Here is a 27,980-nt window from a genome sequence, read left to right on the forward strand (position 1 = left end):
GACTGTGTGATACAACCAGCCACAGATACTCGGCTGGACAAAATGAATTTTGAATATTGGAAGAAACAAAACACCAGCAGTGAAAAATGCAGAGGAAATTGTTCGTTTTGTTAGATGTAATAAGGAGACGTGTATGAAAAGCAGCCTAAGAAGTCACCAAGTCAAACAACATGTTAGAAAAAGATGATTTGTTTCCAGGTACTGTTAAGTATGACTGCCAAACTGTCCACTGTTCTTCAGAGTAAACAGCTATGACTGAGTACTCCCTGTTAGTAAGTGAAAGCAGGAGATAAAAATAATACTACAACATAAGGGCCTAAACACCCCAGTTTTGTAAACTTCATTTAACAATAAGCCTCAAGCCTTAGTTTTGCAAATAAACTATAAAGGCAAGTTGTACAAGAGCAAAAAATATTCATATAGAAAATTCAAGAGGATATTCAGAACTGTGTTGGGATGAGACTCTTGTGAAAACCCATACTTATTGTCAAGGAGATCCCTTTATTTCATGTTGCAAAGGCTCTGAAACACAAAATAAGGAAGAAAGGGCAAGAGGTGTGTGCAACTCAATGAAGAAATCGCTACATGAACTGTAGGGACCTAAAGAAAACCTGGACAACTCAAATGAGTTGGTAAAAATTGTCTTCCAATTTGCTCTGGAAACAGATGTCTTCATGAAAGTCTGAGAAAACAACAGCTTTTGCTTTGAAGTATCAAAATCTTCAGTTTTCTTGAAGAAATAATAATTAACCTATGTAAGAATACTTTAGGAAGGTAAGCAGCTAGGGGTAACATAACCTTAGACCAGAACTCACCTGATACTGATAGAATTTATAGGATATTTTTAGCAAAACCAAACATGAATCTGCTCTCAGACAACCAAAATCTCAATTCAATTAAGAGGTGCAGATTTAGCCATGGTTAGATCAAACAGCTAACCCTGGTAAAAATCAGATCCACAGACCCAGGCATCCTGCTCAGAAGCACAGGCTGCTACTTACATTTGAGACCCTACAAATTTTCATGTCTCTTGTGAAAAAAAGAGATTACACCCCCAACCCCTGATTTGTCTCGTAGTAAAAAAAGAAACAAATTACAATTTATGTGCAGTAATCAGACAAAAAACTTACTTTCTGTCACCACAGAATTATGACAACTTCTAATTACTCATTATACCACTTGTGTCAACAAAAATGGAAAATTAACAAATCAGCTTTCAAAAGGTAGATATTGGTATATACATACATAAACTCCTAATGAAGTTTCAAAATGAGATTAAACAAGATTACAGCTACATAAGAAAAAGCCTTCAAAATCAGATGGAATAAAGAGGGGTCACAGTACTAAAAATCCTAATGTTTGGCCCAGTCTAGGTTAGCTTGGAGATGTCTGCAAGTCTTTTCAGTTTCCCTCTGAATTCCAATTCTTTGTCAGCTTAGAAAATAGTCTCAAAATAGCAGTTTCATTTAGGCTGTTTAGAATGTTCTTCCTCTATTGCTTCTACCACATAGTGTGTGTGAACAACAGGATTCCCTCTTGACATATTTCCCAGCTCCAAATTAGTTTATGAAATAAGAAGGTCTAGCAGATTATCAAATGGGGCTACTTTGCAAGCCATGGATTGATTTTGCCTTTACTTCACCCAGAGGGAACACGAGCATCACAGTTCACATAAACCATTTCTGAAATCTGCATTTATGCATCAAGGACAGAGCCCAGATCAGGTACTACAGCTCTGCTTCCAAGCACAGCTACAACCTGAATTTACAACTGCTCCCTGCACATTGTAACAGTGTGTGCAGATCTGCACGCACAAATAAGCTTCCTCATGTCTTCCACTCATTTCTGAGCTTGCCTGACACTTGCTAATTCTTGTGCAAAGATAATCATGCAATATCAACAGAAAGCCCAAAGGAATAACTTTGTCTTTCAGCAGGGTTTAAATTAGACTCAGCATTATGTTGTCAAGAGTTATGCCTAATAGCTGAGAAGCAACCTGCCTTCCAACATGCTCTAAGAGCAGTGTTCTGGAGCTGGAGCAGAACACAAGGCTTGGATTGGCTGCATTTGTCTATTTTTATGCAGAAAATCAAGCCTACAAATATTACACTGAGACTTCCTAGCAGTGACTTGGGTTATTCAGAAAACACACACACACACACACACTCTTTCTTTCAGCCCATCACATACAGGCAACCACAGACATCCACAATTTGTCAGTTAAATGAGGAGATTACTCCTAATACTTTCTTTAGTGGCATTTTAGGGAATGCTGAGCAATTCTTCTCTTTCAGCACAACAAAAAAGCAAAATGCATTCCTCCAATTTCACCCCTTGAATGCTGCAGTCTAAGCACTTGGACTACCTTAACCCAGAACACACTGAAGAGAACCTGACTCCAGTATTTAAGCCAACGTGTCACATACTTACACCTGGCATTTCTGTAGAGCAGAAAAGGGTCCTGGAGCTGGAAATCGAGGTCTTTAGTAATGGGTTCCGTTCGGTTTTCCATGCTCAGTCTGTTCATGATTGTGAAACCATGCCTCGGAGAAGCTGATCTGAAAAGGAAAGAAGTAGAAATCACATCAAATTGAGAAAAAAAGAAAATCACAAGAATTTCTTTGTTGTGTAGTGCTCCAAATTCATTATTTATTTCTAAGAGATGCTACAAAAATCTAATTTTGTTGCCAAGGAAATAACAATTGACTCTTGCAGTTTTGGTAATCCTTTTAATCATGGCAAAGGCCTACATTATGTACGAGAAATAAACAGACCATCAGCATCACGGGATCCAATGCCACCATCTACCCTACAGCTCCTTGCTGGACTAGAAAGCAGCAATTAAAACAAGTCAGAGCAAGGCAAGTTCTCAGCACTCGGGTGAACAACTGCAGATACTAACAGTCATCAAAGAGAGAATTTTCTGTACCACCTAAAACGTAAGCATAACAGTCCCCCTGTGAGAAACTGGAACAGATAGCCTCAGAGCAGCTGTGAATCCTCCCCCATCCCTGAATAATCCCTGATAAATGATGAACCTAAACCATGCTATGACTCTAAGTCATTCTGCTCATTCATGGAGATTACACTTCAAGTCACTTAGATAAAACTGTTAAACCTGTCATGATCCTGACAGGAGACACTCCTTTCAAACCCAGTTTGGCAATAAAGGAAAAGATGATGGGTAAACATTTGGGAAAAGTGCCACCTCTGCTTAATTGCTGCTGTGTGGATTTCTCTACGAAACCAAAATACAGGAACCTGGATTACAGGATTGGAGTCAACCAAAAAATAAACAAAAGGGAAATCCTTGACAAGAATCCTTGTTTGCAAGGGTCAGTATTTCACTTCAAACAAACAAACAGTCCACTCCCGCTGGTGTTCATCCAGCTGGAAGTCTGACTTTTTGACTGTTCCTCAAATTCACAAAGATGAGCTGGGCAGCGAATGAGTCAGCCCAAGTAAAATGGTCACATCATTTTACATTGTGACTAAGATAATCAGAAGAAACAAAGGCAGCACCACTGGTCTCTAGACTGTCTGCTGGCAATGTGCTTTCCACAGGACTTCATAAATTTGCTTGAAGTCACAGAAAATTAAAGTTAAAACTGATGATGAGGGCAATGCATGCTGTTACTCACAGTTCACAACCTGTTCCAAACTGCTGCCTAAAGTGCAGCCAGGCAGCAAACCTTTCCCTAAATGGAAACTTCCTCGGGCAACAAAAACAACAGTGAAAGGTAACAAACACCAGAGAGACCAGGTTTCATGTTGGCAGTTCTTGAGCTTTGAAACCAACACACCAGGAAACACTGCTTGTGTTTTGCAGCACACAAGTCACCACATCCACCCAGTGCCAACACAACAACGGGCTGCTGCTTTCCTCTGGTGGTGGCAATTTGACAGCATCTGATCTCCACCTACCCGAGAGCAGCTTAGAAAAACTGCTGATGGCCACTGCCACTGCTGGTGCAAGAGAGCTGCAGGGACTGAAAGCAGCATTCCCACCTCCCACTACACTCGCAGGCTCTTGGGCCTCTCTGCCACCTCACACGCTTCTCAAAAGCCCCTCTTGCTTTCTCAGCTCTCCTACCAGCTCCTCTTTGACACAAAAGCTGAAAAGTAACTTTCTGCTTTGGTGTTCCGCCTCAGCAGCTACTGCAAGAGCTGCTGACTGCCTAACTTTCTGATTTGAATAGCAGCCACAGAGAAATGCTGGGGCACCAACGTGGAACCCTCCACAACAAAACAAACACATGTGCTAGAACAAATGGGGTAAAAATGATGCTCTGAAAGCCACAACCAGAGTTGCTGCTAAAAGAAAGCATGAAAACCATCCAAAATGTTGGATGAAATATGCATGAAAAATGAACAGACACAAGTAGTATGAAAGTTCCCTAACTTTAGGGACACAGTATTTCAAAAGCTCTGCCATTCCCCTCCTTTCAGCAATATAATTATTTATTTCACTCTTTTTTGCTCAGACAATTTTAAATTGAAAATCCTATTTAAACCATCACAGAAGATTCCTACAGTTTACCAACACTGGCATTTAAATCACATTTGGAACCCTTATCAAAATGCAAGGTCATGTCTCCTTCAGAGGGTTTTCCTTCCCACATTTTCTTCTGGCAGTTTCAGTTTCTTTTCGCCCTTAAACAAAGGGGAGCATTTTATTTCATTCAGCCGTGCTCCATCCCAGCCAGCGTATCCATATCCACAGATTTCACCTGTTCACGTCAAAAAGTGCTCACCTGGTGTAAACAAACAGCGTTCCCTCCACATCTGTCTTCTCCTGAAGAAAAGAAACATCAAGAAAGTTGAAAACAGGGCAGTGTTTTGGTCAGCATCAGTGTGCCCCCTTTTCTCTGTTTTACCAGTACCATCAGTTACACCTCGCTCACCCAAGCCAGGAAAAAAAATATTAAACCAAATTTCTTGGGTTGGTGGTGAGAGGTTGGTGCTAGCACAGCTCACCATGCAGCGGACCCAGGGTTTGAGGTTAGATATGGAAAGGCTGAAGGCACACCACCATGGCACCAAACATTGCACTGGGCTCATTCTAGGCTACACCCGAGCACAACACGCAGGCAAGAGGCAGAGAGAGGAGTTTTCAAAGGGCACCTGCCCTCTGGGGTGTTGTTTGGCACAGAAATGGGGGAAAACAACACAAAAGGCAGATTGGACAGGTTCTTCAAACGCAGGCCCTGAGTCTCACTGTTACAGCAAGCCAAGAACCACCTGCCAAGAGCCAAAATGTTCTATGACCTAGAGTTGCCCCAAGGTAATTGTGTTTGTACATTTTACAACAATGCTTTTAGCACTGGTAACTGCACCAATCTTTGGCACACATTTGGGTTCCATGAGAGGTGCTGGAAGGGCAGAGGAGTGCCTGAGGCCCAGAGCCTGGGTTAAACCCCAGCCTTCCATGGCCTTGGGATAAAAAACAGACCTGGGTTAAACCTTAGCCTTCTATGGCCTGGGATAAAAACCAGACCTGGGTTAAACCTTAGCCTTCCATGGTCTTGGGATAAAAAACAGACCTGGGTTAAACCCTAGTCTTCCATGGCCTTGGGATAAAAACCAGACCTGTGTTAAACCTTAGCCTTCCAGGGCCTAGGATAAAAAACAGACCTGGGTTAAACCTTAGTCTTCCACGGCCTTGGGATAAAAACCAGACTTGGGATAACTCCAGCCTCCACAGCCCTGGGTTAAACCCCAGCCTTCCATGGCCTTGGGATAAAAAACAGGCCTGGGTTAAACCCCAGTCTTCCATGGCCTTGGGATAAAAAACAGGCCTGGGTTAAACCCCAATCTTCCATGGCTTTGGGATAAAAACCAGTCTTGAGTTAAACTCCAGTCTCCACAGTCCTGGGTTAAACCCCAATCTTCCATGGTCTTGGGCTAAATTCCAGAGCTCTAAATTAAAACCCCAGCCTCCTCAGCTTTAGGTAAAACCTCAGTCTCCCATGGCCTCGGGCTAAACCCCAGCCTACACCCCAGATTAAACCACAGCCCCAGGTTAAACCCTCTTCTCCCACAACTCCAGCCTCCACTGCACGTAGCGGAACTCCTCCATCCTGCAGCCTCCCAGAGCTCGATTCCCGGGCTCGCCGGGGCTCCTCAGGGTGCCCAGGGTGGCTATCCGTGCCACACCGGGGACGCGGACAAGCGACACCGGCGGGCCCCTCCCGCTCCCCCACCCTCACACCTCGGCGGTGGGCGGGGCGTGCCGGCGGTGGGCGGGGCGTGCCGCGGGCGAGGCCCCGCCCCCCCGGCGGCGCGCGGTGGGCGGGGCGGGGCGGGCGCGCGCACGTACCCACTGGCTGGCGCGGTGGCCGAAGGTGTAGAGCGCCACCTGGCTGGCCACGTCCACGATGCCGCTGATGTAGGGGTCGTGCTGCCGCAGCGCCGCCAGGCTGATGTCCAGCCCCCGGCCCAGCGCCGCCGCCATCTTGCGCCCGCCGCGCAGCCCCCAGCAATCCACCGCCGAGCCGCGCCGCCCCGGGAGCAGCCGCCGCAATCGAGCGCCGAGCGGCCGGCGCTCAGGATGGCGGGCGGCGGCGAGGGGCGGGCCGGGGACGGGGTTGGATCGGCAGGGACGGAGGGACGCGGGGGTCGCTCGGTGTGTCCGCAGCAGCACGGGGACACGCCAATCCCACACACGACGCAGGGAGCCGGGCTGAGCCTCGTGGCTCCAGCTCCTCCCTGTCCTGCTGGGAGTGCTGTGGTGGTCCTGCTGCGGCTGGGCTCATCCCTTAGGAGGGGACATGCGGGAGCTGCGCCCATCTAGTCTCCAGCTTTAGGTCTCTGTAGGAAAGAGAAAGCTAAGGGGAATCTCATCAATACATGTAAAATTCGCCAAGGCAGGTGCCAAGGGGAAAGGGCCTCACTTCAGCAGTGCCCAGCGACAGGATGAAGAGCGGCGGGTACAAACTAAAACACAAGGAGTTCCATCTCAGCACGTAGAAGAACTTTACGCTGAGAGCAGCAGGACCCAGGGTGGCCATGGTGTCTCCCCGGAGACATTCGAAGCCCACCTGGAGGCCTTCCTGTGCCTGCTCCAGGTGGCCCTGCCTGGGCGGGGGTTGGACGGGATGATCCCCAGAGGTCCCTTCTGAACCGAACAGCTCAGGGAGTCTGTGTGGGTGCTCTGGTGTCCCTGCAGAGAGCGGGACCAAGCACATCCAGCCCATGTGCCTGCAAGCTCGGGGATCCATGAGGGGTTTGGGGATCCGTGAGGGGCTCAGGGATTTGTGAGGGGCTCAGGGATACATGAGGGGCTTGGCGATCCATGAAGGGCTCAGGGATCCGTGAGGAGCTCAGGTATCCATGAAGGGCTTGGCGATCCATGAAGGGCTCAGGGATCCGTGAGGAGCTCAGGTATCCGTGAGGGGCTTGGGGAGCTGTGAGGGGCTCAGGGATCCATGAGGGGCTTGGCTATCCATGAGGGGCTGAGGGATCCGTGAGGGGCTCAGGTATCCATGAAGGGCTCAGGGATCTGTGAGGAGCTCAGGTATCGGTGAGGAGCTCGTGATCCATGAAGGGCTCAGGGATCTGTGAGGAGCTCAGGTATCCGTGAGGGGCTCGGGGACCTGTGAGGGGCTCGGGGATCCATGAGGGGCTTGGCTATCCATGAGGGGCTGAGGGATCCGTGAGGGGCTCAGGTATCCATGAAGGGCTCAGGGATCTGTGAGGAGCTCAGGTATCGGTGAGGAGCTCGTGATCCATGAAGGGCTCAGGGATCTGTGAGGAGCTCAGGTATCCGTGAGGGGCTCGGGGACCTGTGAGGGGCTCGGGGATCCATGAGGGGCTTGGCTATCCATGAGGGGCTGAGGAATCCGTGAGGGGCTCACGGATACATGAAGGGCTCAGGGATCCGTGAGGAGCTCAGGTATCGGTGAGGAGCTCGTGATCCATGAAGGGCTCAGGGATCTGTGAGGAGCTCAGGTATCCGTGAGGGGCTCGGGGACCTGTGAGGGGCTCGGGGATCCATGAGGGGCTTGGCTATCCATGAGGGGCTGAGGAATCCATGAGGGGCTCATGGATCCGTGAGGGGCTCAGGTATCCATGAAGGGCTCAGGGATCCGTGAGGAGCTCAGGTATCTGTGAGAAGCTCGTGATCCATGAAGGGCTCAGGGATCTGTGAGAAGCTCAGGTATCCGTGAGGGGCTTGGGTACCTGTGAGGGGCTTGGGGATCCATGAGGGGCTTGGCAATCCGTGAGGGGCTGAGGGATCCGTGAGGGTCTCAGGGATCCGTGAGGGTCTCGGGGATCCATGAGGGACTCTGCCCGGCCCCAGCCCCCTGGGCCAGGGAGAGCAGTGGGCTCAGATTGCCGAGCTCACAGCCAGCCTGTGTGTGCTGGCACACCCTCACACACCCCTGCACCCAGCCGAAGGGAGCAGCATTGCAAGCTAAACCATCACACAGCCCTCGTGTGCATAAATATATGCACAAACACATACATATATGTATATATATATATATACACTCGTACGTGCGACAAGCAGCTGAAACCTAAACAAGCATGCTGTAATATGGAGTTATACAAACAGCGAGCAACAGATGGACAAGAGTGAGGATTCAGTTGCCACCTTTTCCCATCAGGCACACATGTTTATTACTAATCTGTTGGTACCGACAGTTTACAGCAAATACATGAGCTTTATGAGGCGTGCAGATAAGCTCAGTACATACTTCCATGGAAGAGTTGCTTAACCCTCCTGCCTGAACCCCCTGCAAGAGCAAATTCTTTTTACTTCATCACCTCAGCCATTCTGGAGGCAGTCACCACCTTCCCTGTACAGAAGCAGCAGGGTGATATATTTGCTTCCAGAGAACTTCCAGGATGCCCTGGAAGAACCCAGGTGGTGCTGTCTTAATTGTTTGCAATATTCCTGACACAGCATTTTCAGAAGGACAGTAGCTGGACAGAGGGGATGAGGTCTGCTCTTTTCTTCCCTTCTTCTTGCTCCAGGCCAGATGGAGCCAGTGGGAGAGAGAGAGCAGTAGCATCTGTTCCAAGAGCACATGGGCAAGCCTGGGTAAAAGATTCCCATTGTGTGAAGTGAGTATAGGAGAAAATTGAGAGTCAGCAAGCTGGGAATTCATAGAATTAAATGTATGGACGGTGAGTCTCTTTGAGTGGAGTTAGGAGTGGCCATGTTGTCAAAAAGGACAGAAAGAAAGGTTTTTGGGACTTAGGAGAGACTCTGTGGGTTTTATTGTATCCCAGAAGGCCGCCAAAAATTGCATCACTAAGAGTAAGGACCTACAGCTTGCTCTGCAAGCATCTATTAGGAGAGGAAACATCTGAATATACTCTGGTTATAATCTGTCTCACTCTCATTTCCTCCTTGTCTAAAGCCACCTTGTTTCATTTGGGGCTGTGATGAAATACAGCTTTAGAGTTTAGAATTCTGTGGGTTTTTGTGATGCTTGTGGTAGGAAAATGGCTCTAAGCAGTTCCACTGCAAAGCTCTGGCTGACCTGCAGATCCTGTAACAGCAAGGAAGAGACATGGGCTCATGGTGGACAAGGAAAACTGCTGTCCTTAGCATGACCCAGAGTGGAGAGGCAAAAAAAAAAACCCCAACAACCAAAAGAAAAAGTAATAAATAGGAAAGATAAGTCAGCTTTTGCTTAAATAATTAACAGATGCACATTAGTTTCTTTTTGCTGATTAAATAGCTCTCAATTCAGTTTCCAGGCACCCTTAAGCACATTCCTCCCCATGTGCTGGGGCTTCTCTTTACAATCATCTTCAATTCTTTGGCAATTCTCCTGCTTACACAAAGTCCAAACTTGTCACCCAGGATAGAAGTGTGAAACTCTTGGAATCTCACTCCTTGACTTTTCCTTTACAGATGCTTTTCCTGCCTTCAACAACAATACTTTGAGAAGAAAGTGCCCTGATTTTTTTTTTTTTTTCTTTTCTTTCCCTTCAAATCTCTTGAAGCAGACTGTCAGATATTTTGACTGCGTGTTTCTGTTTGTAGCTGCTTTTTAGCACCTCCCTCCCAGGTGCCCCTTTCTCACCCAGCTGGACGGACAGTTCCCTGACATTGTGTTTTGAGTCAGCGAACCTGTCAGGCTTCTGCCCAGGCCTTTTTGTATTTTCTGTTACATTCTGAGGTACCTTCAGCGGGTTCCAGCTGTTTTCCTGCATAAGTGGAATGTAATTGCTCCTTCCATTTAGCCTGAAGTAAATATACTTAATAAAGCCATTAGTTCTGCCCTGCTTTATGGGATCACTTGATAGCAGACTAAAAATTTTCCAATGCAACAAGATGCTGCTGAGAAGAGAAACACTGTGAATTCTCTGAAAAATTAAGGATGTTTTAGCAAAAATGTCACAGCTTAAAAACATTGATTACTTCAACTATGGTTCTTTTTGTTACAGTCAGTAATCCAGTAGTTCATGACAACTGTAAAATCAAGTCTGAATGATTTTGCTGTAATTTTATTTATGAAACAAAGTCATTTTCTAGCTTTCAAAATGTCATCATTTCATGCAGTATATAATTAGAATGGAACTTTTTTTTGTCTTCTACCTACCTGGATACTGTTTTGTTAAAAAAAACCCAAACCACATCTTGCTTTTGATATGGCAAGAAAAGGATTTTGTGTAGGTAATACTCAGGCCAATTTAAGGCAAAATCCATGCAGCATGACCTTTTGAAGGTCTCCTTTAATAACAAATGTGGACACGAATAGGCCGAACCTTTTCATGAGGGCTGTTCAAGCAGTTTGTAAACCTTCACATTCAGGATCTGTGACACTCTTAAAGATTCAGGCGTGCTTCCTCCAGCAAATTATTGGCACTGAGCATGTGATTTTCTGTGGATTTATTTGGGGGCACTGCTGAGCATGTGCAGGCCCTGCCCCAGGTCCCAGGCGTTCAGTCCTGCCCTTCTGGCACCTTGCTTCTGGCCTGGCACAGGTGCGTGCGTGGCCTCAGTGTGAACCAGACAGATGGGGGAAATGAACTGTGTGAGAAACAAGTGTTCACAGCCCTGCTGAGCTCACAGCCTCCCCTGGCTGCCTGCCTACCTGCCCACACTCACTCTTTCCTCTGAGCTGCACCTTTTTCTGATAAACAGCAGAAATCGCTTGAGCCAATGTAGTGCTGAGCACCTCATTTGCCTCACTTCCTCTTCTCCAGCCCCTTTGGAGCTGTTATTGCATGGTAGCTGCCTTTTCCTTTTTATTCCTTCCCAAAGGCTGCCGCAATTTTCCTCTCACCCTGGCTGGTGGCACCACTGCTGCCCCTGCTAGAGTGGCGAGTGCTGAGGCAGCGCTCCCGAGTTCCTCTTACTCATCCGGGGCCACTCAAATGCATTTGTGTGAAGCCTTCCAGCATGCTGCTTTCCTGGGAGCAGCAGGTTGCTCTGGTGGAGCCAGAATGATCCAGCAAGGCTTGATTACCCATGCTCCACGTACTCCTGGGCTTGTGCCTTCAGTGCTGCAGCATGGCAGCTCTCCCCCTTTGGCAACCAGTGCCCTGTGCTTTGTGCTGGAGCCTGGCTGCATCCCTTCCCAGGCACAACTGAAATAAGTGGGGTTTTCAGCCCCTCTCCCCTTTGGGAACCAGTGCCCTGTGCTTTCTACTGGAGCCTGGCTGCATCCTTTCCCAGGCACAACTGAAATAAGTGGGGTTTTCAGCCCCTCTCCCCTTTGGAAACCAGTGCCCTGTGCTTTCTACTGGAGCCTGGCTGCATCCCTTCCAGGCACAGATAATTTGAAATATATGCTCTTTTCAGCCCACATTTATTAAGGCTCTCAGTAGCTTTGCACTGGAGCACTTTCCTTGTGCTCAAAATTTGAAATTTTCTGTCGTGCCCTGAGACCACTTCTTAACTCCAGCCCTAATGGTTAAAACAATTTCAGTCTTTTTGTTAGTAATTTATTACTTGCTGGAGGTTCCTTCATGAAGATAGGGTCAGACTATTATGGTTTCATCTGTTGCTGTTATTAAAATACTCTCTCTCTGCACTAAAACTAAATCTGGCTGCTTTCATTCCAATTCTGAACAGCCCCCCTCCTGCCCCCAGATAAACCCCAGCACATTAGGTTCTTAGCAGGCACGTGCTTGTCTGCAGTGTGGCTCTCTGGTGAAGTTTATGACACTGTTTGAGATTTTCTGCAGTGTTAGTCCACACAGGAACGGGATAGTGTTCTTCAGCATTGTTGGATTTGGAATTCTGATATTACACATGCTGTGTATGAAATAATTAACTATAATTTACTGTGATTTGGAGGGTTGCATTTTTCCTGCATGTAAGAGCCTGGGTTTTTTACTAAAGGACTTTTTTTCTTTGACAGACTTACTATCATAATCACTTAGCAAAAATATAACCTTTACTTCTTTTTTGCTGTGCATTTATTTGCAAGGTACTGAGCTTTACCTTTGTATAGGCCCAGTTTCTGCCAGTGGCCTAGCTTGAGAAGGGCTAGAGCAAAGTTACCTACTGTCATTAGTAGAGCTACAATTTTTCCTTTCTAACCTCCTATGTACATATTATAATGGTGGAGAATTCTTTTAGATTAACCTTCAGTCACTTTTCAGAGGGCATTCTCTGAGCTGCAAAAATAAATTTAATGCAAGGAAAAGGCTTATTTCAGGAGGCAGAAGGTAGAGTTTTTACCAATATAATTGCATTTGATTCTAGAGTCATTCAGGAAAATAAAATAAAAAAAATCCTTCTCTACATTTAATCAGTAAAAACTTCTATTTTTTATCAGAGTTACATTTTCAATGTTTTAAGTGACTGTATGATTTCACTGTCTTGTCTTTAGGTTAGCAGAAATGAGAATATGATAAACCCAAAGAAGGTGCGTGGAATATTTTGTGTGTGGAAAATTTTTCCTTTCATGCGTTGCCTTTATCCCCAAAATTTGCCTGACTTCTATAGCTATACATTTGTGAGTATGATTCTGTCAGATCTCTTAATAAAATTCTAGATTTCATCCTCCAGTCTCTCTCTAATGCTGATAATATTCCAAACATATATTGTTGATTTCCCTGCTATAGCAAAGAAAAAATACTGTCAAAACTTACAGAAGGCTTTTTCCTCCTTCTTTATTTATTTAATGTAGCAGAATTCACTAACTGCAGTAACATTTCTCATAAGGTTTAACTTCGCAAATTCCTTTACTTCCACCCCCATGCTACTTTAATTAAAGTTAAAATTTAACACTAGATTTTATCCTGAGAAGGCAACCATTTGGAGCCAGTATGTGGGTTTTTTTCTGTGATTTTGTTACCACAACTGTCTGTGCTAAAGTTCAATAAAATATTATTGATAGCCGTTACCTTATCGCTGTCCTGATAAACTGACATAAACTGCTTTGAGCCATCAGTTTCATTTTTTCCTCGGTTGATTGGCTACACAAGCCACCAAAATATTGAAGAGGATCAGGCAGTCCTGCTATTTCCCATAGGTTAATAAGGTACAGTAGCAATTATATCTCCCCTAAGATGATGCCTTTCCAGCCACATCTCCCTGGTAATCACCATTTAATTTGGCAGAATCAAACACCTGTTGCTCTAAAAGAGGTATTTTCCAACCCGTTCCAGAGAAGATGCCCCTATTTAATTAATTCCTAGTATGGAAAGATTCATTAGATAATTACACTAAGTCAGGACCTTATTTTTATGCCTCACCTGGCAGAGCAGCTCTTGCTCTGTGAAGGGAATGGAGTCATCACGGAGCCACTGCTGCTGCAGAGAGAGCCACCGTGCTGGGGAGCTGTGCCTGTGGTGACAAAATATCTTTTTGCGAGTTCTGACCATTCCCACCAGCTTTTGTTTGAGCGAATTGAAGAAGTAGAAGCATAAAATCTGAATTACTTTATACTTTTAGCTGTTACAATGTTACTTTATTAAGATAATTTGCATTATTTCCTTCTCAACTGGCAGAAGTTGCATTATTTCCTTCTCTTGGGTTTTGTTGGCATGTTTGTTTTTTAAATGAAGACTCTTGGTGTTTGTTAAAGACTGATACAGCATTTCACAGCTTTAGATATAAGTGAATGAAGAGTGTTGCAACAATATTGACTTTTAGAGAGCTGATAAATATAAGAAAAGATCCTTAAAGAAATCGAGCAAATAAAGTGATATTTCTGTCTTAAATATTCCCCCAATGCTTTTGTGTTTTTGATAGCTGCCCATGGATATTGCTGTGGGGAAATTCTTGTGTTACTAATGGCTATTTCATCTCTGCTCCTCCAAGTGGGCAGAGCTGCTGAAGGCTCTCACAAATTCACCTTCTGTAGTTACAATTAGACTTAAAAGCTATTTTAAGTGTCTTTTAAGGTAAGATCACCTAACCTCTAATAGTGTGATTTTGCCACGACACCTTAGGAGACCATTTTTATTTGTTGCTGGCTTTATTTAATTAGAAAATATTTGTTTTAATGTAAGCTTCCTTTCAAACTGAAAGTAGACTTTTTTCCTCCCCTTTTGTTATGCAGCATGTTGCCATAATGATCCACAATTGCCTCTATGTTTTAAATGCAATTGCTTGCAGCTTCTGGAAGAGTAAAAATATTTCATTTTTCTTTTAAACCTACATTTTGGGCTTTATTTGTGTTGCTTTAGGGTTTGTGATAATGAGAAGAAAGGCCTGGGTAGAAAAAGGAGTTCAGATTTGTGTAACCGAACCAGAAAACAAAACTTGGTGACATTTGAATTGTTGCCCTTGGAAACAATAAATGCAGTCTATCCCTGGTTTTTCGAAGGGTTGGATTTAGGCAAAGGCACCTTCCATCAGGCAGCCAATACAAGATTTAAGCACTTTTGAATGAGATTTTGAAGTGGAAACTAAAGGTATTAGCACCACAAACCTCCAGTGAGTGTCTGAGTCTGGGTTTATTACAGTTGTGTGAATTTGTTTCCCTCGGTGGATTCTGAGAGCTGTGAAGGCATTTGGCTGTCCTTCTCTTACAATCTGATTTTGTCATTTTCTGCTGATGCTGTGCTGCATCTTCTGTCAGATTAAATTTACAGGCATATTACCTCGCCTGACAGAAACATGAACTGCATGGATTTTTCAAAGGAAAACTTCCATAAGGAGTAACAGGACAGGGGTTCTTTTTTTTTTTCCCTTATTTTTTTCCCCTCTTACTTTTCGTGCTGGTTTGCCTGAATCTGTTAATTTTATTATCATCCTAAATTAATCTTATCATACTGAGCTGAGCTTGCTTTCTTATCAACAATGAAATTGCTGTGTCATTGAAGCACTAGTAAACCTACCAAGACTGTGTAAAACTAAATCAGGTTCAGGACATTGTTGTTGTTGTTGGTGGTGGTGGTGGTTTTATTTTTTTTTAATTATTTTTTATTTACTTTTGACTTGCTACGCAGCTTTAAGGAAAGATCCTTCTGCAACTGTTTCACACAGCTTCTGAGGGAGTTCTGTTATTAAAAGGTCAGCTGATAACAGCATTTCATGGAGCTCTCAGAGTTGCAGGATTCAGGTTGAAAGGGGAATCTGAAGGTGCTGTTCAACATGAGTAAAAAGGAGAGGCAAGGATTGGAAGAAATCTCCTGAGAGTGTTGGTGCAATACAGAAACATCCAGACTGGGCAGGTGGGATGCACGAGTCACAGCTGGTGTCACGAGGGGACAGAAGGACCAGGAGGCTTGGGATGGACTGCAGGAGGCAGGGCTGAGGTGGAACAGGGCTCGATTGGGAAGGCAGGATTGGTATGCAAGCAGAACTGAAGGAGGTTTGCCACCAGAATGGGACACCTACCAGGAACAAAATTAAATGGAAAGGATAGACTTGGGTTGGAGGAAGGAAAATTCAGGCAGATAATGCAACTGGAAATAGAGTAAGAGGAGTGTTTTGATGGAAGGAAATGCTGAGCACAAGGATGGGTAAACGGTGTGCTGTCATTACCAAGAACTGTCCTGCCATGACCATTTTTTAGGTCACTTTAATCGCTGGTTGTGACGTGACCTAGTTGGAAGTGGCTGCTGCTACAGAACAGAACCTATGGAGAGTCTCCCCTCATGCAGCACTGAGCAATTGGAAAGCAGATACAGCATCACATAGATTTCCTGTCTCTTTGTCTCTGAGGGGTTTCTGAGCGATACAGACCAGCAGACATTTTCTCTCAAGCAAGAAAGAGATGTAGACTTAACAATTGTAGCAGAAGTTGATTTACGATCAAGGAAAATGTTGTAATGATTGAGGAAGCATTTATGAAATGATAAAGGCTGCTAGAAAGCATCTCTGTTTTCCCTACTACTTGGCAACAGTTGCCACAAGACATAGAAGCCCTCTGTATAGTTCCAAGAGAGATGATGTGGTCTAACATTTTCAAATGTCTAAGTATCATTAACTGGAGCTGACAAATAGCAGTTCCATTTTATCCTAAAAGTCGTACTTATCCTAAAAGTATGTCAATAGAGACAATGGTTTGAAATGTGGTTTAGGATATGGAGGGAGTTTGCAAAAATTATGTAAACCAAGCTTTTTTTTTGTCTGAGCTTTAGGTAGTATATGTATGTGTGATTGTAGTAAAAAAAAAAAAAAAAGGCCCAAAGGAGGCTCATTTTACTTATCACTAAAAATTTCAAGCAGTGAAATGATGTAAAGCTTCTCTGAAGTTTGCTTTCCTCTTATCTGCATTGACTCCATCAGTGATGACTCCATTTTCATTCAGTGCAAGTGAATAAGATTGCCTGACTTACGGGTTTTTCCTTCACATGGCAAATCCATCTTGCTATACTGGGAGAGAATGATAACCACATTAGTTTTGTAGTTGCATTGATTCTGAGCTGTCCTGTGGTACTGAGGAATATGATCTTTGTTCTGTGAATGAGAATTTTGTGCTTCAACTGCTTCGGTAACAAGAAAAAGATCCCAAATTTGCCTTTTCTGTAAAAGTGTTTCTTAACAGATCTTTGACTTAAACTAAAGTAGTAGCAACAGGAATGGAGATTCCACAGCATTTCTGGGCAGCCTATTCCAGTATTTTATTAGCTTCATATTAAAAAAAAAATTTCTTTGTGTCAAATTTAAATTCCCTCCTTTATGACTTGTCTGCTGCCTCTCATCCTTTTGCTGCGTACCTCTGATAAGAGACAGGCATCAACTGCTCTGTGCCCTCCTCTTGAACACCTGAAGATAGCAGAAAGGTCTATTTTAGTTGTCTCTTCTTCAGGCTTAGCAAGCCCAGTTCTCTCAGCCTGTGCTCATTCAGCCCCCTCATTCTCTTAGAGGCTCTGGACTTGTTCTTATTGCAGAGTCTCGTACTGAGCAGCCCAAAACTAGATGGGGCATTCCGTTCGTGGGCTCTTAGAATGACTCCCCCGTGACCTGCTGGCAACATTTTGGTGAGGGGGTCCAGGATGTGGTTGGCCTCCTTCACAGCCAGGGGCACGCTGCTTGCTCGTGTTTAGCTTTTTGTCTACCAGGACACCTGGCTCTCTTTTGCAAAGCTGCGTCCCGGCCTCTACTGATGCGTGGGATTGTTCCATCCCAGGTGCAGGGTTTGGCATCTGTCATTTGTGGCACTCCAGGGAAATTTTCATCTTTCTTCCGTGTCTAATCTACAGCTCTACAACTGAGCCACAAAGTTGTATGGGAAACTCTCAGAGGCCTTGCTAAAGTCAAGGTAAGTGTCACCCATTATCCTCCCCTTGTCCACAGAGCCAGTGATCTTGCCATAGAATAGTCAGGTGTGTGTGGCATTGTGTGCCTTTGGCAATGCCAACCTGGCTGTTCCTTTTTATCCTTTGTCTGCTTGGATATGGCTTCTAAGATGATCTTTCTGAGGTCAGGTTGACTGCCCTACAGGAGGAGATCCCTGTCTCCTCCTTCTTGGAGATGGATATGGTGTTTGTCTTGCTGCTCATCAAAAGCCTCACCTGACGGTCGTGACCTTTCAAAAATGAGAGGACAACTTTCCAGTGACATTGGCCACCTTTCTCCACACCTTCAGATACAGCTCGTGCTGTTCCAAGCATCTTGGTATGTCCCACTGGCTTACATGCACCACTCCCAGAGACTGACCCTGGGCTTGGAGACTTTGAAGGCCTAAAGGCAAACCTTACCAGGAACTAAACCCCTTCCCCCAAAACCCATCCCCACTCCAAAAACCAAAAATAAAGACCAGAAAAAGATGTAAGGCAAACCAGTCATTGAATGCCTGAGCCTTATCCATGTCCATTTTCGCTGCTTTTCCTGCCACATTGAGCAGTGGGGCCAAATCCTTCCCAGCCTTCCCTTTGCTGCCAATGTACTTACAGAAGCCCTTCTGCCCTTTAATCTCTCAATTTTCCAGCTACATCTGAGCTTTGGCACTGACCTTCCATCTCCATGTTCTTGAGCTGGGATGGGAGCTCCCTGTTCAAGCGTGCTGGCTTCCTGCCGTGCTGGCTTCCCTCCTGCCTGGCAGACTGACCTGTTCCTGTGCCCTCAAAAGAGGGTCCGTGAGGAGCAGCCACATGTCCGGGGTCACTTAGCCCTGCAGGGCAGGGTTCTGTGGGATCCCCCACAGCCTATGCCTAAACAAACTGAAATATAGTCTGAATTCCTAAGTTGTGACTCCAGTATTTCTCTTGCTCAGTTTCTTCCAGGATGTTGAACTGCAGAATGCTGTGTTTGCTGCAGCCTTGCTGCCTTTGACCTTCACATCTTCTAGCCCCTCAACCTTTTTTTATGAATACCGGGCTGCCTACCTCTCCTAGTCATCTTGTTGATAAGCCACATCAAGAAATTGTCATCAACATATTAACGTGATTATTCATGAGAAGGAATTGATTTCATGAAGTGTCCAGTTCAAAATTATACACTACAGAAGTTTGAATAAGTTTCCCAAACTACTGGGTAATTATCCAAACAGAACCATTTAAAGCTCTTCCACTCCTTGTATTAATAGGAGCCACAATATTCCCATGCTGACTATGAGAGGAAAAATCAATATCAGCAAACGTACATTCATATTGATTTATCTTCCCTTTTGGTTTTCTAATTTAGTAAAGGCTACTAATGCAACATTACATAAAGATTCTCAGGAGAGTAAAAAGGCTAATAGGAGCAGGTATTGCTGTTTGTTCAGGGGAAGTGAACTGACTGTACTGTTCAGAGTCAATTGCTGCCCAGTCTCTGATACATGGACTTCTGAGCTGTGTGTCAGAGAGCATTATTCCAGGAAAAGGGATTAGAAGGAGCCACCAAGATGACTTTTTGGAATGCAGGCCCAGCACACTGTAAGGATTTTTGAAAGTCCTCATATACATGTACAGAGCAGTTAGTAACCTTTGTTAAATGAGGCTAGAAAAGGGTTTTCAGATCACGTTCAATTCTTATGCATGCATTTGATTTTTAATAGATTATTTCATGTCTTGTATGAGAAAAAAAAAGGAATGTCTTATGAAAATGGTGATTTTGTTTCAGTTAATCATTCTAAACAAAGCAAAGGGAAGCAAATGAGGGGACGAAATATTTGGTGTGATTTGAAACCAGAAGTTTATGACTGTCCAGGGCATCAGAAAGTTGTCATATGGGAAAATGAGTCAGCTAGACACCTATATGTTACATCCTCAGAGATTAAATGGGGATGTGATCTAGTACAAACTGTTGCATGTTTCAACTGGTATAAAGCTTCAGAAAAAACCTTTTAATTAAAAAATACTCAATGTCATGTTACAAACATGGAAGTGCAACAGGTTATAAAATAAGTGCATTCTCTGTGCTCTTACTGTGCACCATCAATAGGCACAGGTTCATGATTGGAAGTTTTCCACATGGTTGGGTTTTTTTTTTTCCTCCCCTTTTGGAGGATATGGCACTCATGAGGACACTGGGAAAAAGTAGGACATTTCTTTATCCTACCAAAGGACAAGGAAAACAACAGATTACTGAAAAATAAGACAGAATAATTAGGTCATTGAAGGTCTGGGCTCATAGAGGTATTTAGTGTCCCAGAAGAACAGCTGATAATCTGCAGCTGAAAAATCACATTTTGAGGATGATTGTAAAAGTTGAGTTCTGTCTTCCAAGGCCCAAATTCCTAACTTTTTTTCAACTTTTCTTGAATTTGGCCATCAAGGCATTTTGTCAGAGAAGTAAATGCAAGAACAGCCTTTGTCCCACTCTGTTGGAGAATTAATTTTCCTTAGTCACCTTCATTGAACTGTCAAAAAGTTCTTTTCTTGCTTTGCTGGAATGAAGGAGCATTCCACCTTGATTTGGAGTACCAAATGACAGGGTGGCTGTCTCCAAATGGCCATGGCACCATAGTTAGGAAAACTATGTTCAGCCTGCTCTTTCCTATTGTCCATCAGCAAAGAATCTGACTCCTGCTGGGAGTTACAGTGATACCAGAGTGGTTCACTGTAGAGATCTGCCTTTTTTCCAGGGGAAGGGGTTTCACTGTAAATCCAACCTCTTTACCCAGTCTTTTAGTTCCAAAAGTAGAGAAGAGAAATCAATATCACAGAAGTAAGGGATTCCAGGGTTCTGTCGGGAAGTAGTACTTGAACATAATGTAAATATTATAATTCCATGGAAACAGAGTGATGGTGTTACTCACAGAGGCTTAATTCTTGTATCATTCACACAGTCTTTTCGATCTCACTTTCTTGGTATGCACCTCCTGAAACACATGCTTTCACCCACCCCAAAATTTGGATACACAAAATGGTTTTACTCCACAGTTTATTAGAACAGCTGAAAGATTTCAATTCATAACCCTTATTTTACCTGATAACAAGTGTAGGTGATCATACTCTTATGTCAGCCCTGAGGAGAAAAAACAGGGGCTACAGCTGCTGTAGAGATCCAGGGGTGAAGTTCCAGGTAGTTTTTAGGTTCAGTGCCTCCTGTGTTCTGGGGTGGTTCTGGCCCTATAGCTTGTTCTTTTTCCATACTGAGCATATGGAAGTCACAATTCTTTTATGGAACTTTAACTCGACAAGATTCAAGTCATGTACATGACAGAAGGCCTTGAAATCTGGGCAACATTGCTTGTCAGATTGCAAGTCCCGGCTCTGAAGCATTTATTACCCATTTTCATTGGGAATTTCTAGTGTGTGAATTTTTGAATATTGCAGGATAAAGCACTTCTTACCCTTCTTTTAAAAATGACTGATTTTTTTTTGCTCCAGAAACTTGCAGAATAAATTCAACCTCCACCCTGAGAAATTTCAATCCAAGCAGTTAAAACTTTGTAATCAAAATCTGAAAAGAATGTCTTGTAGTAGCGTTGCCTTGTACTTATGTTGTGCTAAAGAGGGGTTATTTTTAAATGAAAATCAAATGACAGGGTACCATTTAGTAACACTGCAGTTCATGTGGATTTTCAGTTCTTTCATTACAAGGTCTCATACAACTTCACAAATACCTCAGTGAGGTGCAGAAATACTATATTCATCTTATTTTAAATAAAAATAGGGTTGGAAAGGCTGCATTTGGTAAATGTGAGTGAAGAAGCAACACATGTTTGAGGTCAGAGGTTAAATAATTTACCAAGTCCTTCCTGGTAATCTTTGAAACTGCAGATTTAGGGAATACTTGGTAGTTCCATTTTGTTTAGGATGCCTGAGGTCAGCATGGCCCTGTGACTTCAGTAACTTTTAGGTCTCTTATTGTTTGTACAGTCACAAAAATCTTGCTTAGTGGCAAGATTTTTTTTTTTACCCTCCATATTCCTAGGTAATGCCTGTGCATGTCCTGCCCAGGTGTCTGGTAAGTGAATCAAGTAGTTTAGATATTCACTTCCATCACTTTGGTTTTGCCCTGGCTAGGGCAAAACCATGAACACCTGTGATATTTGGTCTAGAAAATGCTTCTCCAGGCAAAGATTAACTTGGAAATAATTATGGATAGTTTCTAATAGAGGACTCTCTTGTTGCCCTTTCTTTAAAGATTTGACTTTAAGTTAAATGGACACTCTCAAGAAAAATATTTTCAAGAGGAAAATTTTTAGTGTGTTTTATCTGTCAGCCTGTAGCTTTTAGAAATATTTTTAAAAAATCCATACTGATACTGTTTGTTTGTATTTTGCTTTGGATTTTTATTACAATGACCAAAAATCCAGTGTCATTCTGAATTTACAATCATTTTTACCTCTTACTTCTAATGGCCAGTAGTCTATCTCATGTGGCTTGGTGAGGCTATTACCCTCTTTACATTCACAGGTTTGCCCATATTAATGAAATACCTGTGAAGATACCTAATATATCCTGTATGGACAATTTTCTGCTGGTGAAAAAATAATGAGAATTCTTATTTCAGAAATATTTCCAGCATTTAGCAAGTTTCCCAGTTGAAATAGTGACAGTGTTGTATGCAAATGATGTAGTTTCCCTCATGGAGAATTTAGCAAGGACATGTCAAGTGTGTGGTCGTTTTTCTGTAAACTACAATAATAAATTACTCTGCACTTACAAATCTTCTCTTCCCACCCTTAACTGGGAGGACACCAGCTTACATGGTGCCACAGGAAGGAAAAGATGGGAAGATGTCAGTACAAACATCCTTACTAACTCTGCGTAGTGGCTGGGAAGTAAAGGGTGGAGGACGTGACAAAGAAACTGAAGAAATTATCTTTCTCTCTTTCTGGTACTTTAAATCTGATCTGAATCCAGAAAGCTAAGGAGGGATAAGAATGAAAAACCACAAGGAAAGTATGCAAAAATGCAATGAATCAATACCTTAAACTGTGTCAAGTATGGAAGAAACAGAAGGAAAATATGTTGCATGTTTTTTCCTTTTTTTTTTGGGGGGGGGCGGGGGGATGTGGAATGGGTTGGGAAGTTGGGACAGCTGTTAAATTTCTTATTTAAATATAGTGTATTTTAAGGTGTACTCTGGCTTATCCTTTGGAAATCAATGACAGCAAGTGTGCAATAGCAAAGGTTTTGAGTGTTTCAGAGGTCATTAATCTTTCTCTGAGGATTCAGCAGTCGTTGTCATTCAGGTATTCAGGGTGACAGCACTCTTTTCCTGGATATTTTGTTATTATGAGAGTCAATTTTTCAGGAGCACCTTCCTTATGTGCTTTAACTTTACTACGAGTTACTTGTAGTAACTTCCACGTGTTGGCCTCTCACAGGCTGACATTTTACCCATTGAGTTCATGGTGGCCACGTGGTTTTCCCCTGCATTTATGGGGGAGCACATGGCTCAGATCACTTGGGGAGTGAATTCCCTGTTCAGAGCTGAAGGGAGGTTATGTAGAGAGGGCCGTGCAGTGTGCTTTGGCTTTTTTTGGATATTCTGTGGCACACACAGCTGCAGGTAAGTGGTACCTTGATCTCTCTTGGAATCGCTTTTTACATTCAGAAGAAATAAGGTGGTGGGAAAGCAGCTTCATTCCCACCCTGCTGCATGTGTGTTTTCTGGTGGGAGAGGATAATTCAGCTGGCAATGCCTTCATGATGTGCACTGTAGTTTTTTGGGTCCAGCTCTGCCAAATGTGTAGATGGTAGCAGGCCAAATGGAGCCTTTTAGTTATGTCTACAAAGAGCTTAATTTGATCCTGGCATTAGTTCTGGTTGCTTAAAGCCACAAAGCAACTTTTTTTTCCTTTCTTTTAACCCTACACAAAGGAGACTGCCGCTAGTGTTGCAAAATAATTGAGCCAGAGCCTCTTGCAATCAAAAGATGATTAGCTTCTTGTGTTAGTGTGTGTTCTGATGTGAACCAATCTATTATGTCTGTTTTGTGTTCCTAGGGATGCACTATTTTTATGTGGAACTTGCAAAAGCAGGCACAGTTCACTGATGTTTGTTAGTGACCTTGTCGTGTCCTCTGAATTATGGACAGTCTGCTTTGAACATGGGGAAATGCTACTAGCAGTCATTAAGTGGATGTTAGGGTTTTTTGTAGTTGTTTAACCTCTCCAAGGCCCTGCTGCAATTCTAGATGTAAAAAAAAAAAAAAAGAGAAACTGAATTATGGGTGTTTAAAGCTGAAATATTTATAGAAGCAGTTTTTTATTTAAAAATAGCATTTGTGCCTGAGAAGATCAGATGTACCACTTCAGTATGAAAAGCCAAACCAGATTTTAGTTCATATTGTTAATAGAAATTGCATGAAGTTGGATAATGTAATTTAGCTGAAAATATTTTCTTCCAGTCTAGGTTTTGGAGTGGCTTTTTGTGTTACTAAATATTATAAAGAAAACTATTTTTAAAAAATTCTGTATTCTTTATAGTTATAGAATGCAAAGACTGGTAGTTTAACTACTGTTTATTAAAGAAGAGAATCACTAAATATCAGAACACAAGCCATAGAGATGAGGTCTCTCAAATTAAAACAAAGGCAAGTGGTACTAGAAAAATTATTTTGCTTACTAAGGGAAGATAGATGGGGATTCCATCACCAACAAAATACAATATATTGAAATGAAAGTGTATTCTCAAAGTAGATTACAATTAAAAGCTGGACTATTTAGGATCAAAAGTTACCTTGATTGCCTGTGAGGGAAACTTATGTGGACTTGAAAATCCATCCTTATTAGAAATGAAAAGCAGCAGTATGTGAAATCATGAAGTTCTTATTGATCAGAAGTCACTATTTAGTCACTATTTGATTTTGATTAACATTTTACCTGAATGAATGTAAGTCCTGCAGGATGTGGCCCGAGTGATTTGAAGGTGGTGGGAATTGTTAACGCTCCAGTATCAAAATTGTATCCAAATTTGGATTGTTTGGAAATGCTTCCTTATTTAAGAAATCCTATACTGATGGGATTGAAAGAGTAAGCAAATATCCCAAATTTCTCTTCTGAAGCTCAGGAAAAGAGTGTAACGTGTTGTGGTGTTTTTTCACCTCAATGAAAGGAACTTTTGCACTTTCTTTGTAAAGTGCTAAATTGTGTCAGGGAGCAAAAGAAATGACTTGTGAGTTGCTGCTTTGACTTTTCAAATATTATCTTAGAGCACAATTTGGGGGGAAGAGAAGCGCCCACGGAGCAATGATACACAACTCCAAATAATAAATGCAAATTGGAATGCATTTTGAAGACAGGTGTTCCCAGTACTGTGACAACTCTCTTAAACAAAAAGATAAAAGTCTGCCTAAAACTTTGGCTACTGACTATAAAAACCAAATCCTGTCTGAACAAGGAGAAATTCCTGCTTCATCTTTCCTTAGAATAACTGATCTCCTTGACTTGGCAGCCTTTCTCCCCAAACCAGCGTGAAGCAGCACTCCTGATTAGTCAAGAGAAGGTGCAAACATTAACATTAACTCCATCACATCACGCTATCTGGTTCCACCAGCTTGGAAAGGATGGCCTTAGTCGTGTAGCTTTCCTTGCTCGTGGCTTTAAGGAAACAGCAAATTGATTGGGAATCCAGTTGTGATTTACCTTTTACCCCTTACTCTAGATCTCCATGGTCTACCATTCATTTTGTCTTTGAAGGGCCTAACACTTCAAAGTGTCTTGTCTGATGTATTAAGAAGAGAGTATTTGTTGTATGCTGGAGCACTGAGTATATGAAGAAAGACAAAAAGTGGGTGGAAGCTGGTGTGGAGCTTAAGTTTTCTTTGAAAAAACCACAGAACTCTTTTTATGCTACAGAGTTGAAGCTACTGTTCTGTGAGGGTCCATTAAGCATTTATTCTCAGAGGTAATTCTGGACAGATAGGGACATGTTAACATCCAGGAATACTGCAAGGCAGCCACCTACTCACCTTTTAACTTCCTAGCACAGGATTGACCTGATACCCTGCTTTATTTGAAAACACATTGCATCTTGCCCCCAAAAGTATCACTTTGCTACAAGTTTCCAAGATCCCTGCAATTTACTCAGGTTGAATCCAAGCATAGAGAACAAGATCTTATTTTCTGTCTTCACGGACCCTCTAAGAATTAATTAGTCAATATTTTGCAATGCTTTAAAGAGTTAAAATTCTATATCAACATGGCAATTTGGTCCTTCATTCCAGTGTAGCCCAGCTTTTAGTTGTCCTACTTGCCATAGTACCAGCAATTGAGCTCTTGCAAAATCAGTTGATCAGTTGTAGTTACTAATCCAATGGGACTTCAAGAAGAAATTAGTGTAACAGCAGGTGTAGTAAAGCTGGTCAGCAGATTCCATTATTCTGGAAGGAGTACCGAGCTAACCAGACCATGGTTTGGGCCTCACTGTGCTGCCTGGTGTGCAACCTCTCTGTAATTGTAACGTACAACTGGTAGCTCAACAATTTATGGTCCTTCTACATCTCACTGAACCTTTTCATATTCATATTCGGACCAAGTTCTTACAACAGTAAATCATTTCCCATGGCATTTTTCAATTCTGGTTTCAAAGTGCGGTGCAGTGTTAATTCAAAACGAAGCTTTAACTCAAATGTCAATTGTGACTAGTAAAATTATTTTTAAACACTTTTTGTGTGCTCTGAAGAATTTTTTTTTTGATGTGAATATCATCAGTGACTGAATTTTATGCTGCTGCAAACTATGGGAGCTTCATCTCAAGGACTGAGGAAACTTAAAACACGGGGAGTCACGAGTGTGTTCTTAACTGGTGCCAGAGCATCAGCTCAAGCTGATTGCTCCTTTGTGTCACTCTTAGGGCAAGAGTGTGATTCATCACTTCCATTCTGCTGAATACTCAAGTGCAGATGCATCTTTATGGGTTAGATTTTACTTCCATTGACGACTAAATGGCATCGTGATCTCATTTGTAATAATGTAAGTTGGGAGTCATTTGGTAAAGGCAATTGACCTACATTGGTATGATTCTTGTGTGAAATCTTGTCAGATCCGACAGCTTCTCTGGAAACAGTTTTGAGCTTAGCAAATACATATGTTTAGTTCCTCAGGAAAGCATGTGGATTTCCCCTGCACTGGGAGCATCTGTGGGTTCTGCTTGTTATTCATCAGTAGAATATTTTAAAAATAAATTAAGACATTTAAACCTTGTGTTCTTCATGTGTGAAAGTTCAGGCATGATGTAGCTTTCAATGAATTATTAGACTTGACCACCAGCTCACTTCCATTTTGACAATAATACCATCTGCCATTCTTTCATAGTGTGCTTGTTCCTCTATCTTTGTAGCTCTCTTGATGACTACATTGTTTTGATATGCTAGGCCAGTTAAGCTGCAAAAATCTAGTTTAAAAATAGCTGTATGATTTTAAAATGATTTTTAAAAACTGGAGGAGCTTAGAAGAAAAAAATGTTTATATATGGTTATAGATCTATTTTTGTAGTTCTATTTCTGGTAAACTGAAGCTGATACACCAGCACAAAAAGGAAGATTTATGTAAGTATAGATATGGAGTCATTTCAGGCTGTGGTCAGGATCATCTTACTGGCATGTCTTTGGGTCACTGGGCCAAGCAGGGTTTGTTTAGGTTTTGTTGTGCATTTTTCTTTCTTGCTTTTGTGTTTTGTTTTTTTTTTCCCTCTCCGTAGCATTCTTCTTCTGTCAACCTATTTTATTTTGAGAGCAGAATTTCCTCCCTAGTTTCTTCCTTCTTCAACTAATTGATGTCTTTTGCTTGTAGACATCCGCTGGGCTGCAAAAACAGCAGTACAGTAGTGTAGAGCTAAATACAGATATTCAAAACATGAAATCTGTCAGTCCATCCCTTGGGCACAAGTCTATGCCTGTTCATGTTAGAACAGCAGACACATGCCTTATTAAATCAGGTGCTCTTTGTGCAGCCCGTGTTCAGTGTATTTTCTCTGCTCTGCTGTTGGGCTCATGCTGATAAGAGCTCCTTCCCCAGGCTGCAGTGCAACCAGCAGCCCCTGTTGTTTATGGTAGCAATTGCCACAAACACCACGGATTCAAATGGGAGAGAAATGGAATCAGAGGGATGTAAAGATCCCATATTATCGTTTTCTACATTCTCAGAATCTACCAGCCTGGAACTTTCAGGCTGCACTTTTCCTTTGGGACTGACAGGCAGCACTGGCCAGTAGAAAGCTCAGGATGTGGATATCTCCATTTCCCTGCCTCTCTCCAAAGTTCAAGCTGTGTTTCTTCAGGAGATGGC

General features: G+C 42.9%; 2 protein-coding genes across 24 annotated transcripts in view; one reads left to right on the top strand and one right to left on the bottom strand.

Moving 5' to 3' along the window:
• Positions 1–6,601, bottom strand: part of DCP1B (decapping mRNA 1B) — a 40,302-nt gene extending 33,701 nt beyond the window's left edge. Inside the window, exons 1-3 of the mRNA XM_038153878.1 lie at positions 6,320–6,601; positions 4,755–4,795; positions 2,431–2,558 (exon numbers count right to left, since the gene is read on the bottom strand). Coding sequence (XP_038009806.1) covers positions 2,431–2,558; positions 4,755–4,795; positions 6,320–6,454 — 304 coding nt within the window. The 5' untranslated portion in view covers positions 6,455–6,601. The remainder of the gene's footprint in view (positions 1–2,430; positions 2,559–4,754; positions 4,796–6,319) is intronic.
• The window catches only part of CACNA1C (calcium voltage-gated channel subunit alpha1 C), a 464,806-nt gene that overhangs the window by 13,525 nt on the left and 423,301 nt on the right, over positions 1–27,980 (top strand). Inside the window, exon 1 of one of the 23 annotated variants that reach the window (XM_038153863.1) lies at positions 23,066–23,260. The exons of the other annotated variants lie outside the window; for them this stretch is intronic. The gene's annotated coding sequence lies outside the window, so the exon portion shown is untranslated. Of the gene's footprint in view, positions 1–23,065; positions 23,261–27,980 lie in introns of those variants that run through there. 23 annotated transcript variants of the gene reach the window in all.

The sequence above is a fragment of the Motacilla alba genome, chromosome 1A, assembly GCF_015832195.1.
Source record: "Motacilla alba alba isolate MOTALB_02 chromosome 1A, Motacilla_alba_V1.0_pri, whole genome shotgun sequence".
NCBI lineage: Eukaryota > Metazoa > Chordata > Aves > Passeriformes > Motacillidae > Motacilla > Motacilla alba.